The following is a 13,227-nucleotide window of genomic DNA, read 5'->3' on the forward strand; positions in this document are numbered from 1 at the left end:
TGCGTATTTGTGTGTGAGTGTGATTGAGTCAAAATAAACTACAGCACCCAGTGCAACAGTGTGGGCTCCTTCATGAGTTAGAATAGATATTGGACAACACTGGAGCTCTATGGCCACGTTTTCAATACACACAGTATTGTTGTCAGTAGGATAAAAGAAAGTGTTGGTTTTGATCGTTTGACAGGAAGAACAATATAGGAGATTACCAGCCTTATCCTTTATCTGCTTCTTGTTATTGTGTCTCTTCCTGTTATGCATGCTGCCGGCATTCAGCAGCATTTGGCTCCCCTCCAGTGCAGCTGTGGGTTTGCGGGTATGTGTGTGTTTGTGTGTGTTCAGCTGACGCAAGTGTGTGTCAGAATTGACACGGTAGACTGGCTGACAGCGGTTGCCACCTCCCCTCAGTTTGAGTGGTACCTCTGATTTTGCCCTGGGTTTTGGTTTACACTTCTATAAATACTCTTTGTCTAACCTCTGTCAGCTATTTAGAGAAGTGTGTTGAAAAAGTCAACAGAAAAAAAGGTAAACAGGATAAATGTGGCACATTTATCCTGTTTTTAATATGCAGCGTTCAGTATGGAGAAGCATGAATCCCGGTTGAGAAATAGAAGAAGCAGCAATGGTAAAAAGTTGCTTATGATGCTCTCTGTGCAGAGCTTGTCCTGAGGGTGATGCCGCCGTCAGATGGTCACCACAAATATTAGGATGCGACCTCTGTGCACGCGTGAATATTTACAATAATTGAACAAAAATCCAACCATCTGATTTTGAGATATTAGGGGACATTTTGATGTGACTGTGGTGTTAAAGAAAGTTAATGCTGTCTAAGTAGCTGGTCTCCTGCAGGTGCCTCATGCAGTCTGTTGTGTTGTCACTTCTCTCTCATCTTCTCACACATTCAGCCACGAAGGCTACATCCACACAACTATATTTTCATTTGAAAACACATCAACTCAGCTGCAGATACACCTGGCATCCATACTCTGGAGTTTTACAGGCGCCAAAACAAAGAAATGTGGAAATGCTGCTGGCCCTGTTTTAGTTTGAAAACGCCCTATTCAAACAAAGACGTAGTAGTTGGCAAATGTGTTTACGGTAATACTGACACACTGAGTGAGGCTGGGTTTATTTTATTACATGCTGAAAAGAGTTGGTAGGAAAACCTTTCAATATTTCTCAGAGGTGGAAAGGAGTCATGGTGGCATCATCAGTATCAGATTTCAGGCACCAGCATGGAAAAGTAGAGGCTCAGTACAAATGAGACGTACAATTACAATTAGTTTGGAGGAAAAACAAGCTTCTTATTTAACTTCTTAACTTTGATTGGATTCCTCAATATTGACTCTCCTACAAAATGCTTGAAAAACACTGAATATTGTTTTTGTTATTGAACAGAATGGATTGGGAATTGTGTTAGAGCCTTGCGTATTTGATCTGCAGAGTGGTGTGGAACAAGACTCCCAAAAAGAAACAGTCTTCTCCTCATTCCCTCTTGACTGGCTGCGACGGCCTCATTCCTGGCCGCCTTTGCTGACTGGGGGTGGGTGGGGAGCGGGCCAGAGCTCGTCTAAACTCCTGGCCCTCCTGCTGCCTTGTTTTTCCAGTCTGGCTGTGAGCCGTGCCATCCAGCAGCTCCACCGGCTCACAGCCACCAATCTGACAGCTGCAGCTGCTCACTGCGCTGCCTCACACACTAATGTTAGGGCGATAAAGCCTGTTAAGGCCGACACTGATACTCTTAGATAAAGGTAGAGCGTGGCAAGGGCACTGCTTCAGTATTTGTATTTTGGTCCAACATTAGTCTGTTACAGGACCTATTGTTGGGTCTTCTCACCATTATTGTAGATGGAGGTCGACCATAATATCCTCATGGCTTTAAAGTGTATCGTGCGTCACACTTCATCTGCCTCTGCATGATTTCATTATCATTTTCAAACCTCTGCCACGAGGAGTGAGGCTTCGACTTGTCAGCTTGATCAGCTATTTAGTACATTCGCTCCTTTAGAACATTCCATCTTGCCACATTTAAAATACGTACTTTTCTCAAGGACCTAAAATGTTTCTGCAGTCTGTTGATTGCAGGTATTTGCACCATGGTCGAAAGACCAGGGGAGATTAGGCAAATTAACCTGCTGTGGTATGAGCAACTGATGGCAGAATACCATACAAAAACACTACAACAACAGTTAACATGAAGGAGATTCACTTTGGGCTTCTGTTTATCATAAACAGAGTAAGAAAAAGGGCACCAGTAACAAAGCAGTTATCAAAACAACAGAACAAGCTTAAAATAGTAAGGAAAGAGATTTTACGAGCTATTACGAATTTTGGCCAGCTGAAAGGAGTACTTCAACAATCATCTACAGCACTGCAAGCCCCACCCCAAAGGTTCCTGTACCCTCATAAAGTTCTACCTCCGACAAGCAGGGCCTTTTTGGGGGATTAAAAGATTTACCACTGGACTTGATTGAGACCGTGGTCCTGCAAAGGTTCCTATTTCCTGGGGGAAATTTGTGCGTTGGAAACACACCTTTAGAGTGGGAGCCATGAAGCCAGAAAAAACCCATGCAGATAGTTATTCGCAGAGAAAAGCACCAGAGGGCCGGCCGGCAGGTTTGAACAGACAACCTTCCTGTGTGTGTGTGTGTGTGTGTGTGTGTCAGCCTTTGATAGACTGGCAACCGGTCCAGGGTTTACCCTGCCTCTCGCCCAATGTCAGCTGGGACGGGCTCCAATTAAAAGATTTCCGTAGATTACTCGGTTAACTCTGAGGTTGGCTAATGTGAGAGTATATTCATGTGAGACGATAGAAAATCAACTGTAAAAATCCTGCCTAGACCACTTATGCCCAGATAGCTGCATCATCTCAGGTTGTATTGGGAAGATTTTCAAATCAGTGACAGTGGTGATGAGTTTCTTTGAAAAAGGTTTTGGAAAAATATGGTTTCAGTGTAAAAGATAATTTTTGGATGGATCCTTCCACAGTGGTCCTCGTCAATCTGCCATGAACATTTGTGAAAATAATTTCTTAATCTACCAAGGTGATCCAGGTTTATAATATGCACACATTTTTATGAAACATCTCCCTTTCTGGTAAAGAGTCCAAATGGTTTGCGGAGATCCAGTTAATTTAGGTATTATTAGAGAAACTTTAAAGGGAGACTGAATTAATATTTTCAGACATGACCTGTGGATAAACTCCAGAGAATTTGATCCGGACTATTTGTCTTTCACAAATGCACAACGCACCGGGGGGTTTTCCCCACAGACGCATGCACAACAGCAACAAATACTCCACATTATTCAGCCGAGGGGGGGAGCAGCCGGGTGCAGCAGACAGAGGCAGGAAGTAACATATTAACGTATTCGGCTGCAGAGATCACATGATTTTATTTACAGCACATCATCGGCTCTAAAAACCAAAAAAGAGCACTGTGACGTTTTTAGAATTTTGGCATCAACTTGGTAACGGAGTATGGGCTCCTGTGACTTCCTTAGTGCCCACACTGATAGCTGTTTGGGAAAATACACAGACTCTCCCTGTGTTGTTTTCACCCATTGCAGGCAAGAGGGTATTGACGGAGCTCTAATATATTCATTGTTCACCACAGTACCTGCCCAGCATCAAACAACAGACAGAGGTAGTTGGAGACCACCTGGTGAACATCATGGAGCATTTAGCAAAAGAATTTGTTGAGGTGATGGTGACCAAAAAAGCTCAAAGTAGAGACAGCATTGGATATATTTATACATATTATTATATATATTTTTACACCTATATATAGATATATCTTGGAGAGAGAAGCCTCTTAGAATTTCATTGTACCTGAGTATGATGACAATAAAGATCTTGAATCATGAATCTTGACTTTATAGGGTGCACAGAAAAGTGAAAGCCAGTGTTGATTCATTTCTGGTGATTGTGTTAATAGGCAATCATTCACACGTTAGCCATATCAGCTAAGTTGTGGAGGTCTACTTCCAAGTGGGTTCACTAGTAGAGCACATACCTCTGTCAAGGCCCAACAGTCCCCTTCAATTCAATCAAGCTGCACCGAATGCCACACACTCATAGTGAAGATGTTGAAAAACAATGTTAAAGAACATTAGAAAGGATTCCTGGATCCACTCCCTGATCTGGATCCACACCATAATTTAATGAGTTCTTCCCTTGACTCATACCACATCCCCCCCCACCAGGTTTCATGGTAATCTGTTCACTTGTCATGTGATCTTGCATATAAAACAAACAAACCTAACCTTAATCTAACCTCCTTGGCGGAGGTAAAAAAGACGAATGTATCTTTGAGCAATGAGAGTTTGGTCTGTCCATCTAACAATTCAACTCTGAAATACTGACATCAGTGACCCATTTTCTCTAGTGCCATCATCAGACCTGAGCACATATATTCTCTACAGAGGATTGAAACTGTTTCATTCTGGACACACTGTGATGCTGATGAAAACGAATGGCCCTGTTGCCATGCCGTTTGCTTTGGATATTCATATTTAATTTGAATTTTCTCGGAAACACAAATCTGCAAATCAGAATGAGAGCGGCTGAGATACAATTGAGTGTGTAGGTTGTGTTAAGAGTCTGAGGGATGACACTATAATACAGAGGGGGTGTAGGATTAGACCCATCGCTTTTGTTATGCGGAGGCAACATCATAATCTATTAGCGTCAGCCATGATGAGATTACAGCCTGTTAATGAGACCGCACGAGCTAGGCGGGGATCTGTTTCATGGCCGCTGGGCCGGTTGCATTAGCATGCCACTGCTAACCAAACTCGGCGCAGTAGACGACATCATCAGACGCAAGACCTGTCCTCAACCAGTCACGATCAATCCCCACGCTCACCTTTTCCTGTCACATCTCCCTTAATCCTCACATGCAATGGAAAGCGTCCTATTCGCTCGTTTGTCTGTCTATCACGAGTCAGCCACCGTCCCTTTCCGTCACGCCAGCGTGCCTCGGCTCCGCTCGCATGTGAGGGTTGTTTGTTTCTCATAAGAAGGAGATTTGAAGGGAGGGATGGATAGTTAATGAGAGAAGATAGAGGAGGGAGGTAGGGGGGAACGAGAGCAGACTGCAGCCACGGAGCAGGCAGAAAAGGGAAACAGAGCATGTCTGGGCTGCCAGTCCTGGTCAGCATCATCGATCTTAAAGAAAGACTGAGGTCAAAGGTCCCTTCTTAATGATGTTGTGCTCCTTGTGCTGATATTGGGCTCTGCTTAGTGCTGAAGGCTGTCCTCACTTCACTGTTGACTAAAGACGATCCTCAGGGACTGGCAGGATCACCTTGGTTCTGTATGGATCGACTACAAAGTGTGTGTCTCTGGCTTAGTGAGAGCAGCAGCTGTGGTTAATCTCAGTCAATGATTGTATGCACTGTATTGACCTGTGCATTTCAGTGTCCTTGTATAAAGGCAGATGATGCATACCGCCGCCACGGCTGCATGTTTGAATGTGTTGTTTTACAAAGAGAAAATGTTCAAAATGTCCATCTGCTTTTTCATACTGTGGTGGAAACTCGTAAGATGTGTGGACAGTTGAAATCATCATGTTTTTACGTGAACAATGGATCAAGTGACTAACATGAAGGGTGGAGCTTGTAGCTCTTCAGTTCCCCTCAGCTTTACTTCGCCTTTTAGCATGTTACAGCTCATTGTTTGGGTTTTAAAAAGCTGTTTCCCCACTGTGTTATCTCCAGGTGACGTTCCGCACCAGGATCTACCACTGTAACATCAACAGTCAGGGGGTGATCTGTCTGGACATCCTGAAGGACAACTGGAGTCCTGCCCTCACCATCTCCAAGGTCCTGCTGTCCATCTGCTCCCTGCTCACTGACTGCAACCCTGGTGAGAGCTGCAACACACACACACACACACACACACACACACACACACACACACACACACACACACACACACACACACACACACACACACACACACACACACACACACACACACACACACACACACACTTCTCCTTGTCACAGCTCTCCCCAGCTTTAGCTGCGACAGGTTGACTGACATGTCCATTCTGTGTGAATGATGTATTCAGAAGTGTGTCCCTGTGAGGTTTAAAGCAGGCTCTGTGTAGTGCAGCGGGATCCTCAGAGGTTAGACAGGCTTGTTGCAGTGATAGAAACTCTGCTGGTTGAATCTTCAGCCCTTTCAACAGGATCTGTTGACTTAATTTGCTGTGTCAACATATCTTTCGACTGCAATTGAATGAGCAGGAAAGGCCCTGACTCAATGAATCAATTCCTGTTCCACACAGTTCAAGTGGAGGACCTTATTCAAGAGCGCCTGAGTTAAGACGGCGAAAAATTTCTTTTGTTCGTCTTTTGTAGTCTTGATGCAGTTAATCATACAAATGGGGGAAGCAGTCAGTTCTTGAAACCATTTGTGGTCTTACAGTCTGTTGTGTAAAATGAAAAAAGTGTGAAAATGAAGAGATGCCTGAGCTGCAGTTTCTCAAGAGGAGGTGCATGTGCGAACATAAACGTCCGAGTGAGAGCCTCCTGAGTTTCTGCGGACTTTCTCCGCCCCCCCTTGTATTAAGTCTGCTCAAAGTCCACAAAAGTCTATGTGAGAACACAGCTGGAGATCCCCCACTGGATTCACAGCGTGCGAGTTGGGCGATGATTTCTCTTCTAACACGTGGCAGACACAAAAATGAAAAAAAACTAATAGAAAACAAATACCAAGAGTTTGTGGTGATAAGAGCCGGAACTCGGTGTCGATGTGCTGTAGACAAAACACGTGAAGTCCGCAGCGGAATTAATACGTTACATCCTGCCTCTTTCTGCTGCACCTCCCCTCACGAGCAGAAAATATCCTGCTGCGTTGTGCATGTGTTAAAGGAAAACTGCGGAGAAAGTCCGGACTCAATTCTCCGGCGTTCCTCTGCAGGACATGTCTGAAAACGGCTCTACTCTGACTACCTTCACATATCCAGCGAAAGTGACTGAAGGTTTCAGCCCCTGCTGATTACATGGAAAGAGGATTCCACTGATTGATTAATACTGAGGCTTTTACACAGCAACAGATATCACTCTTCTCTTCAGTAACCACTGCTGCGCTTAGTGTGAATGTGTGGAATGAGAAGCAGAAATAACGATTGTAGCATATTCATACCATTTGTATTTGCCCTCTTGAAATATTGGGTCGTAAAGCACGAGCCGAGACTCGCCTGCTCCGTTCATTACAGTCCACTCAATATATATCGGGGAGCGGCTGGCTAAACACAATCCTGTAAACAGCTGACACCATTCACTGAGACGTCAACATTTTTAAAGCTAATTAGATCCATTATGGCCCAGTTTACCAGCAGTGCAAAGACCACAGCTGGAGGAACAGGGAATTCAATCTGTCTTTTATTGACCAGTTAAACATGGGTCCACTGGGCCTCAGGTACGAATACTGTTAATGTCTCTTGATATAAAGTATTACAGTGAGCAAGCAGAGGTGATAAAAGCATCAATACCAATGTGTGGGGGGAAGGGAAGGAACAGGAAAGAGTGTGCCAGAGCAGAAGAGAGAGAAAGGTAAGAAAAGAGGCCAGGAGAATGGCAGGTGATTTCACATGTCAATAGCAGGGAATGAGCAGGGGGAGTAGTGCTGATAGTGAAGACCTCTGATGATAGCTTGTGTCCTCTCTGCGGGGATTGCTCTTTGATAAATGTAGCAGCGGAGATTCTTCCTCCGTGGGCGAAAATGAGAATAGCTTTTCCTCCACCTCCTCAGCGCTTTCAGATGTTGCGGAAATTCCTTTTAAGTATGATACAAAAAAAGACCTGATCATCACCCCATTCCTGCCAAAAAAGAAAAATCCCCATTACCCCCGCCTCCCCGTTACCCACACACCCCCACACCCTGTGCTTCTTTCTGCCGCTTGCCTCATCAAAATCTGTCAGCTCGCTACACGTCTCATCGCTTCATTTTTTTTTTTTTACCCTGCTTCAAATGTTGAACGTGGTCGCTGGATCTGAACTACCCTAAAAATATCTCTCCTTCCCTCTCCACCTCCGCCCGTCTGACGACTGCCTCTCCCGTGCAGGCGGATATCATTGGCATGTAGCTCATTAATGCGGGGGGGGGGGAGTGGATGGAATGACAGTTAATCAACCCTCCCACAGCTGCCGTTCCTGTCGTCATCCCACACTGAACACCAGCATCACGGCCCCTCAAGCTGGTTTCTACCTGCGGCTTTCTTGCAGCTCATTGGGGCTAAGCCACATGCCATGTCGAAGCGTGTCCGGGGCTCAACTCCATCCCTGTCGCATGTCTTCCCTTTTTCTCCCCGTTTTTTTCTAGCTCAACTTCTGTAGAAAATCCAAAAAAGAAAATGTAATGCTTTTTTTTTTTTCAAACCCTGAGGGATTCCTCCTCATTGAATTCTGCTGCTGTTGTCTGGGTTAGCTCATATATCTGGCTGATATGAGGACAGTCTTTTATATTAAAGGTGTCTGCTTTTTGCTCCTCAGTAGCTTCAGGGTGTCAAAGCCGTAGTAGAACCTGCCTCACCCTGCCTTTAAAGGAGGCTTGAATATCTGGACTGACATCAGATTATGTGAGATAAAAACTGTTTGGCTTCTGTGTAATTACCAAAGTGATTGAAAAATGTGTCCTTATGTGTTAGAGAAAAGACTGAAGTTAATTCTGAACAGGTCTGATCTGGGTTCACTGTCTTTGTGGAATCTGTAAAAGTAGCTTTTTTCCATGAATGGTAAAATGAAGTTGAGACTTGACAGCTTTTTAAAATCTAAATCCAGTGTAGAATCCTTCATCAGACCTAATAGAGTGTTGAAGTCATGAGGTTAGATACTATGTGCTTCCATTCTACAGAGAATCAAAACAAGTCTGGTTGTCTCCAAGATGTTACTTATCAAAGGACATTTTGTATCAAGTCGCAATGTCCTTTCTTGTACGACAAAGGGACTTCTGAGACTGAAAGCTAGGGTTGGTGATCCTGGAAAAGCTAGAAGGATAAGGCTACACTTTGAAAAAATGCAACAGATACATCCCACCGCCTCCCCATCGGCCCTATATATCAAATCTACACCAGCTTTTTTCTTTTTTTCTTTAATAAACTTTATTTATTGATGGCTATCAGGACAAAAAGAGGATTTCAACCAAAAAGATAAAAGGTGTTTGAGAAACAAATTCAAAACGTCCATCCACCTGTTTTTGTGCATGGAAATGGACTCTTATACCTCCTACACAAGAACTGTGTCGAACAGTATTGAGAGGGTTTATAGATTTGAGCCACTGAAGAATAGTTGAGTGATCAAAACAACTCCGATGTTGTCAGAGGATTGACACAACGTATTTCAGAGAGTCGTGACAATGGAAGCAGGTGATTGCAACTACACGTCTGAAAAGATATGGTGCCAGTTTACACAGTCGAGAAAAGAGTAACGAGAGTCATGACTAATGACAGGTATCGTTATCTGGATATGAAATGTCAGCACAGCCTTACTTTAAATGGGTAACAGTCTCCTCAAATACATTTATGGTGTTGAACAAAGTAAGTAGTTGGGTTTTGGGGCAGGTAGAGTGGGACGTTCACCAATCGCAGGGGTCAGTGATTAAACTTCCAGCTCATCCAGTCAGCATGTCAAAGTGTCCTTGGGGAAGACACTGAACCTTAAACTGCTCCCTAACGGCTGTGCCCCCAGCGTGGGATTGAAATGCATGACTGACGGGCAAAGGGCTCGATATGGAAGTGCTGCATAATGAGTGAAAGGCAACTGTGATGTAAAGCAAAGTGGCTATTAAGACTGGCAAGGATAAAATAATACAATCCTGACATAATGAGTAAAATAACTGGAGAAAATTCAGAAGAAAATCAAGTAAACGTCTTTACTGAAGTCAGATGCTTCCAGCCACACCAGCATGATATGTAGGGAACCATTCAACCGTCATCAAATATGGGTATACGCCTGTAAAAGCCCCTCATCATTGAAACTCTAGCAGGGACTAGTGCGGAGGGGGTGTTTGTGCTGTATGCTCAGCCAAGCTTATCACACTGCTCCGTCAGCAGGCCAGGCCCCACAGGAGACAGACCGAAAGCCAAGCAAGAGTGGACGAGAGGCTCCGGGAATTTGTTTCTCTCTCTGTCACCTCGCTGAGAAATTGACCAGCGGCACAACGAACTGAGCAGCAGCACGATCAATAGAGGAGCCGGAGGGAATTCATGATGGTGGCTGTTGACCAATCGGACGTGTGCAGTGTATCAACAGACGTGAAGGCACAGGGCGAATGCTGCTGCTGCTGCTGCCAGCCCATCGCAATCACCTCAGATTTATAACAGCATGCGCATTTTACTTTACCGTCAATAAAGGTGCTGTACGTCATGGGATACAAGCTTCGCTTCAGACCACAGGAATGATAGAGCCCCATTTGCCTGACTTATGGCTTTTCTGTGGTTTTCACCGGTTGTAATACAACTCCCCATGCATGCTGAGGAGCTGAGGTGGCCGGCTGCAGGTGTCTGCCACTTTAGAGTTTGGTAAATTTGATGTCAAACAGCTGCATGGCTGCTTGTGTAAACCTTAAAACAACCTTTGATTGTAACGTGTTAAATAAAAAAGAAGACACCTTGTAGAATGTTAGGTTAGTATCAAAACCTCTCAATTACTGAAGTAGTTGATTAGACTAGTTTAAAATTTAAAGGTGCCCTCTTGTTTTTTACACTAATAGTTAGAATCAGTGTTTCTTACCAAAACAAAAAGAGGTGAGTTTGATGTGTAACAAACCCATTCATTTCCTTATAAAGATTTTTTTTTTTTGCTCTTTCTTAACTGCCTTTTTGCGGTTACAATATTTTTTCATTTCTTGGCACATAACCACCAACAAGTCCATAAAGTTGTTAGCATCCACGCAGACCATCAGTCAGACCCCCTAGTTTTAGCTCAAGTTGTGTGCGTAGCTGCAAGTGGCATGCGATGCTGTTCTCTCCTGCTATGACCTGTCTTTCTCTCTTTAGTCTGTGTAGCTGTCAGTCGGAATCTGTTGCGCATGAGAGCGATGTTCCTCCTCGTGCACGTGCACCCTCGCTGCCGACATAGTTTGATTGAATTCTGTGGGAAACGCTGCAGGGAAAGTGAAACAAACTTCCTGTATCCACCAATTTATTCGTATCTACACCAGAATTTAATGACCTGACCCATGCTGCAACCTTTCAACAAGTTTTGTGTTTATCAGTCCTGAAGCTTTTGCATGATCCTGCTAACTAACAGACAAACAAACAAAACGAAAATTGAACCTAAAATAAAATATTCCTGTTTGCCATAGTCGTGGTTCAAAATTAAGACTAGTACAATATTGAGCTTGCGAGAAAAACATCACCCAACACCACTGCTTGTTATCCACCATGTTGGGCTCATTGTATATGACTGATAATCCAGGAGCTGGTTTAAAACAGACGATTTAACGCTGCAACACTTGTTGTTTGTTGTCTCATTGAGTTCCCTTCTCTTGTGTTACAGCCGACCCTCTGGTGGGAAGCATCGCCACACAGTACCTGACCAACAGAGCTGAGCACGACAGGATAGCCAAACAGTGGACCAAACGCTACGCCACATAGATCATCTCAACTGCACCAGGACCCCTCCACCCCACCCCACACACACACACACACACACACACACACACACACACACACTTCTGACACCTCCCCTCCTCTGAAATCTATGGAAGCACACCCGCCCCTGTCATCCACCCTGCCCCCCGTCCCTGAGAAACGAACTGTTATTTGTTCCATGCTGACTTGAAAAGCTTCTTTTTTATACAAAGAGTCTATTGGGATTGTATTTTCCAATACACTGAATGTTGATATGGTCATGAAAAGCTTTAATACTGTTATTGTTCTTGTTGATGTTGTTGTTCTTATTGTTATTGCATTGTGTATAACATTGTTGCCACCCTTGTCATCTTCTCTATCTAAAAGAGCGTGTGTATTCTTCCCATTTCATGTGATGGTTTCATGTAAAAATGATCATACAGAGTGAGTTTGTTTAGTTTGTTTCCCTCCAGTGGTTTTACAGCTCATGGTTAATATTAGTGCATGGCATCAGGATATGTGTTCCTACAGTGGACATGTGGTCATGGTATTATTTCTGTCCCGCAGAGTTCAGAGTTCTGGCATGGAGTGAGCCCATCACTGTGTATGATGATAGTGGTAGTTTGCTGTACATTTAATGCCTTGTAAGAATACATACTCATTGAATACTCAATTAAACACTGGCTGTAATGTGACAGATCCTGTCTCAATCTGTTGCTTCAATATGTGTGTTTGTGTGTGTGTGTGTGTGTGTGTGTGGTCCAGATATTTCTCATGTTAAGGTTAGGTTGGACCTAAATGTGTCTACACAGTCACATTATACGGGCTGTTCTTACTTATGGGGACAAAAAGCAAGTCCACATAGCGTAATTCATTACATTTTAGGTGACGACATGTTTTAAGGTTCCAGTTAGGTATGCAATTGGGCATGGTTCATTTTAGGGATAAGGTTTTCATTAGGCTGTCCACATGTGTCTACATGTGTGCACGCCCGGACCACTTCCTGTTAGAAATAGGTCATCATGGGCTCACCACAGAAAGCAGAATGATTAGCTGAAGTAAGGTTAAGGTTTGTCTTCCTTAAAAAGAAAATGATGTGATTTTGATATATTTATTTCATATTCATTTGAATTCTTGCCAGTTGGACATGCAGTGCAGGAGTCATATAAATGGTACCTAAGTAGTAATGAAAACTCAAACACTGATGATATATTTTTCCCATTGACTCATCTAGTTGTAAGCAGAATCAGTTTCCTTGCCTTTGTAAAACTCCGCCCTGATCAGACCTGGTATTAACATCAGTCCTGAGACATCCAATCACAAGTCGGCGTTAATTAAGACCCAGCAGAAACAGAAGTAGGTTTCAGGCGAATAGGTGAATATAAAAAAGTTGTGTTTCCATGACTTCAGAGGACATTACATTGCCTTATCTCAACCTAAAACTACTGCTTTCCTAACCCTTAACCTTACATGTCTTCACCTTAAAATGTAATGATTTACCTCCTGAGGATAAGGAAGATAAGACCCCATAAGTAGGTCCCCACAGGGATATTTATTAATATGTCAAATGTAAGTAAGTTTGAAAATGATCATTTAAAACTGTGCAGATGCATCACAAATCTTTTTAAAGCCCTCTGAGTCAGAATGA

At 43.6% G+C, this 13,227-nt stretch overlaps 1 protein-coding gene across 1 annotated transcript in view; it reads left to right on the top strand.

The window, feature by feature from the left end:
* Positions 1–12,289, top strand: part of LOC118124728 (ubiquitin-conjugating enzyme E2 E2) — a 59,233-nt gene extending 46,944 nt beyond the window's left edge. The window contains exons 5-6 of the mRNA XM_035182800.2: positions 5,716–5,863; positions 11,506–12,289. Of these exons, the coding sequence (XP_035038691.1) occupies positions 5,716–5,863; positions 11,506–11,603 (246 nt within the window). The 3' untranslated portion in view covers positions 11,604–12,289. The remainder of the gene's footprint in view (positions 1–5,715; positions 5,864–11,505) is intronic.
* Positions 12,290–13,227: the final 938 nt, after the last annotated feature.

Source organism: Hippoglossus stenolepis, chromosome 17 (assembly GCF_022539355.2).
Source record: "Hippoglossus stenolepis isolate QCI-W04-F060 chromosome 17, HSTE1.2, whole genome shotgun sequence".
Taxonomy (NCBI): Eukaryota; Metazoa; Chordata; class Actinopteri; order Pleuronectiformes; family Pleuronectidae; genus Hippoglossus; species Hippoglossus stenolepis.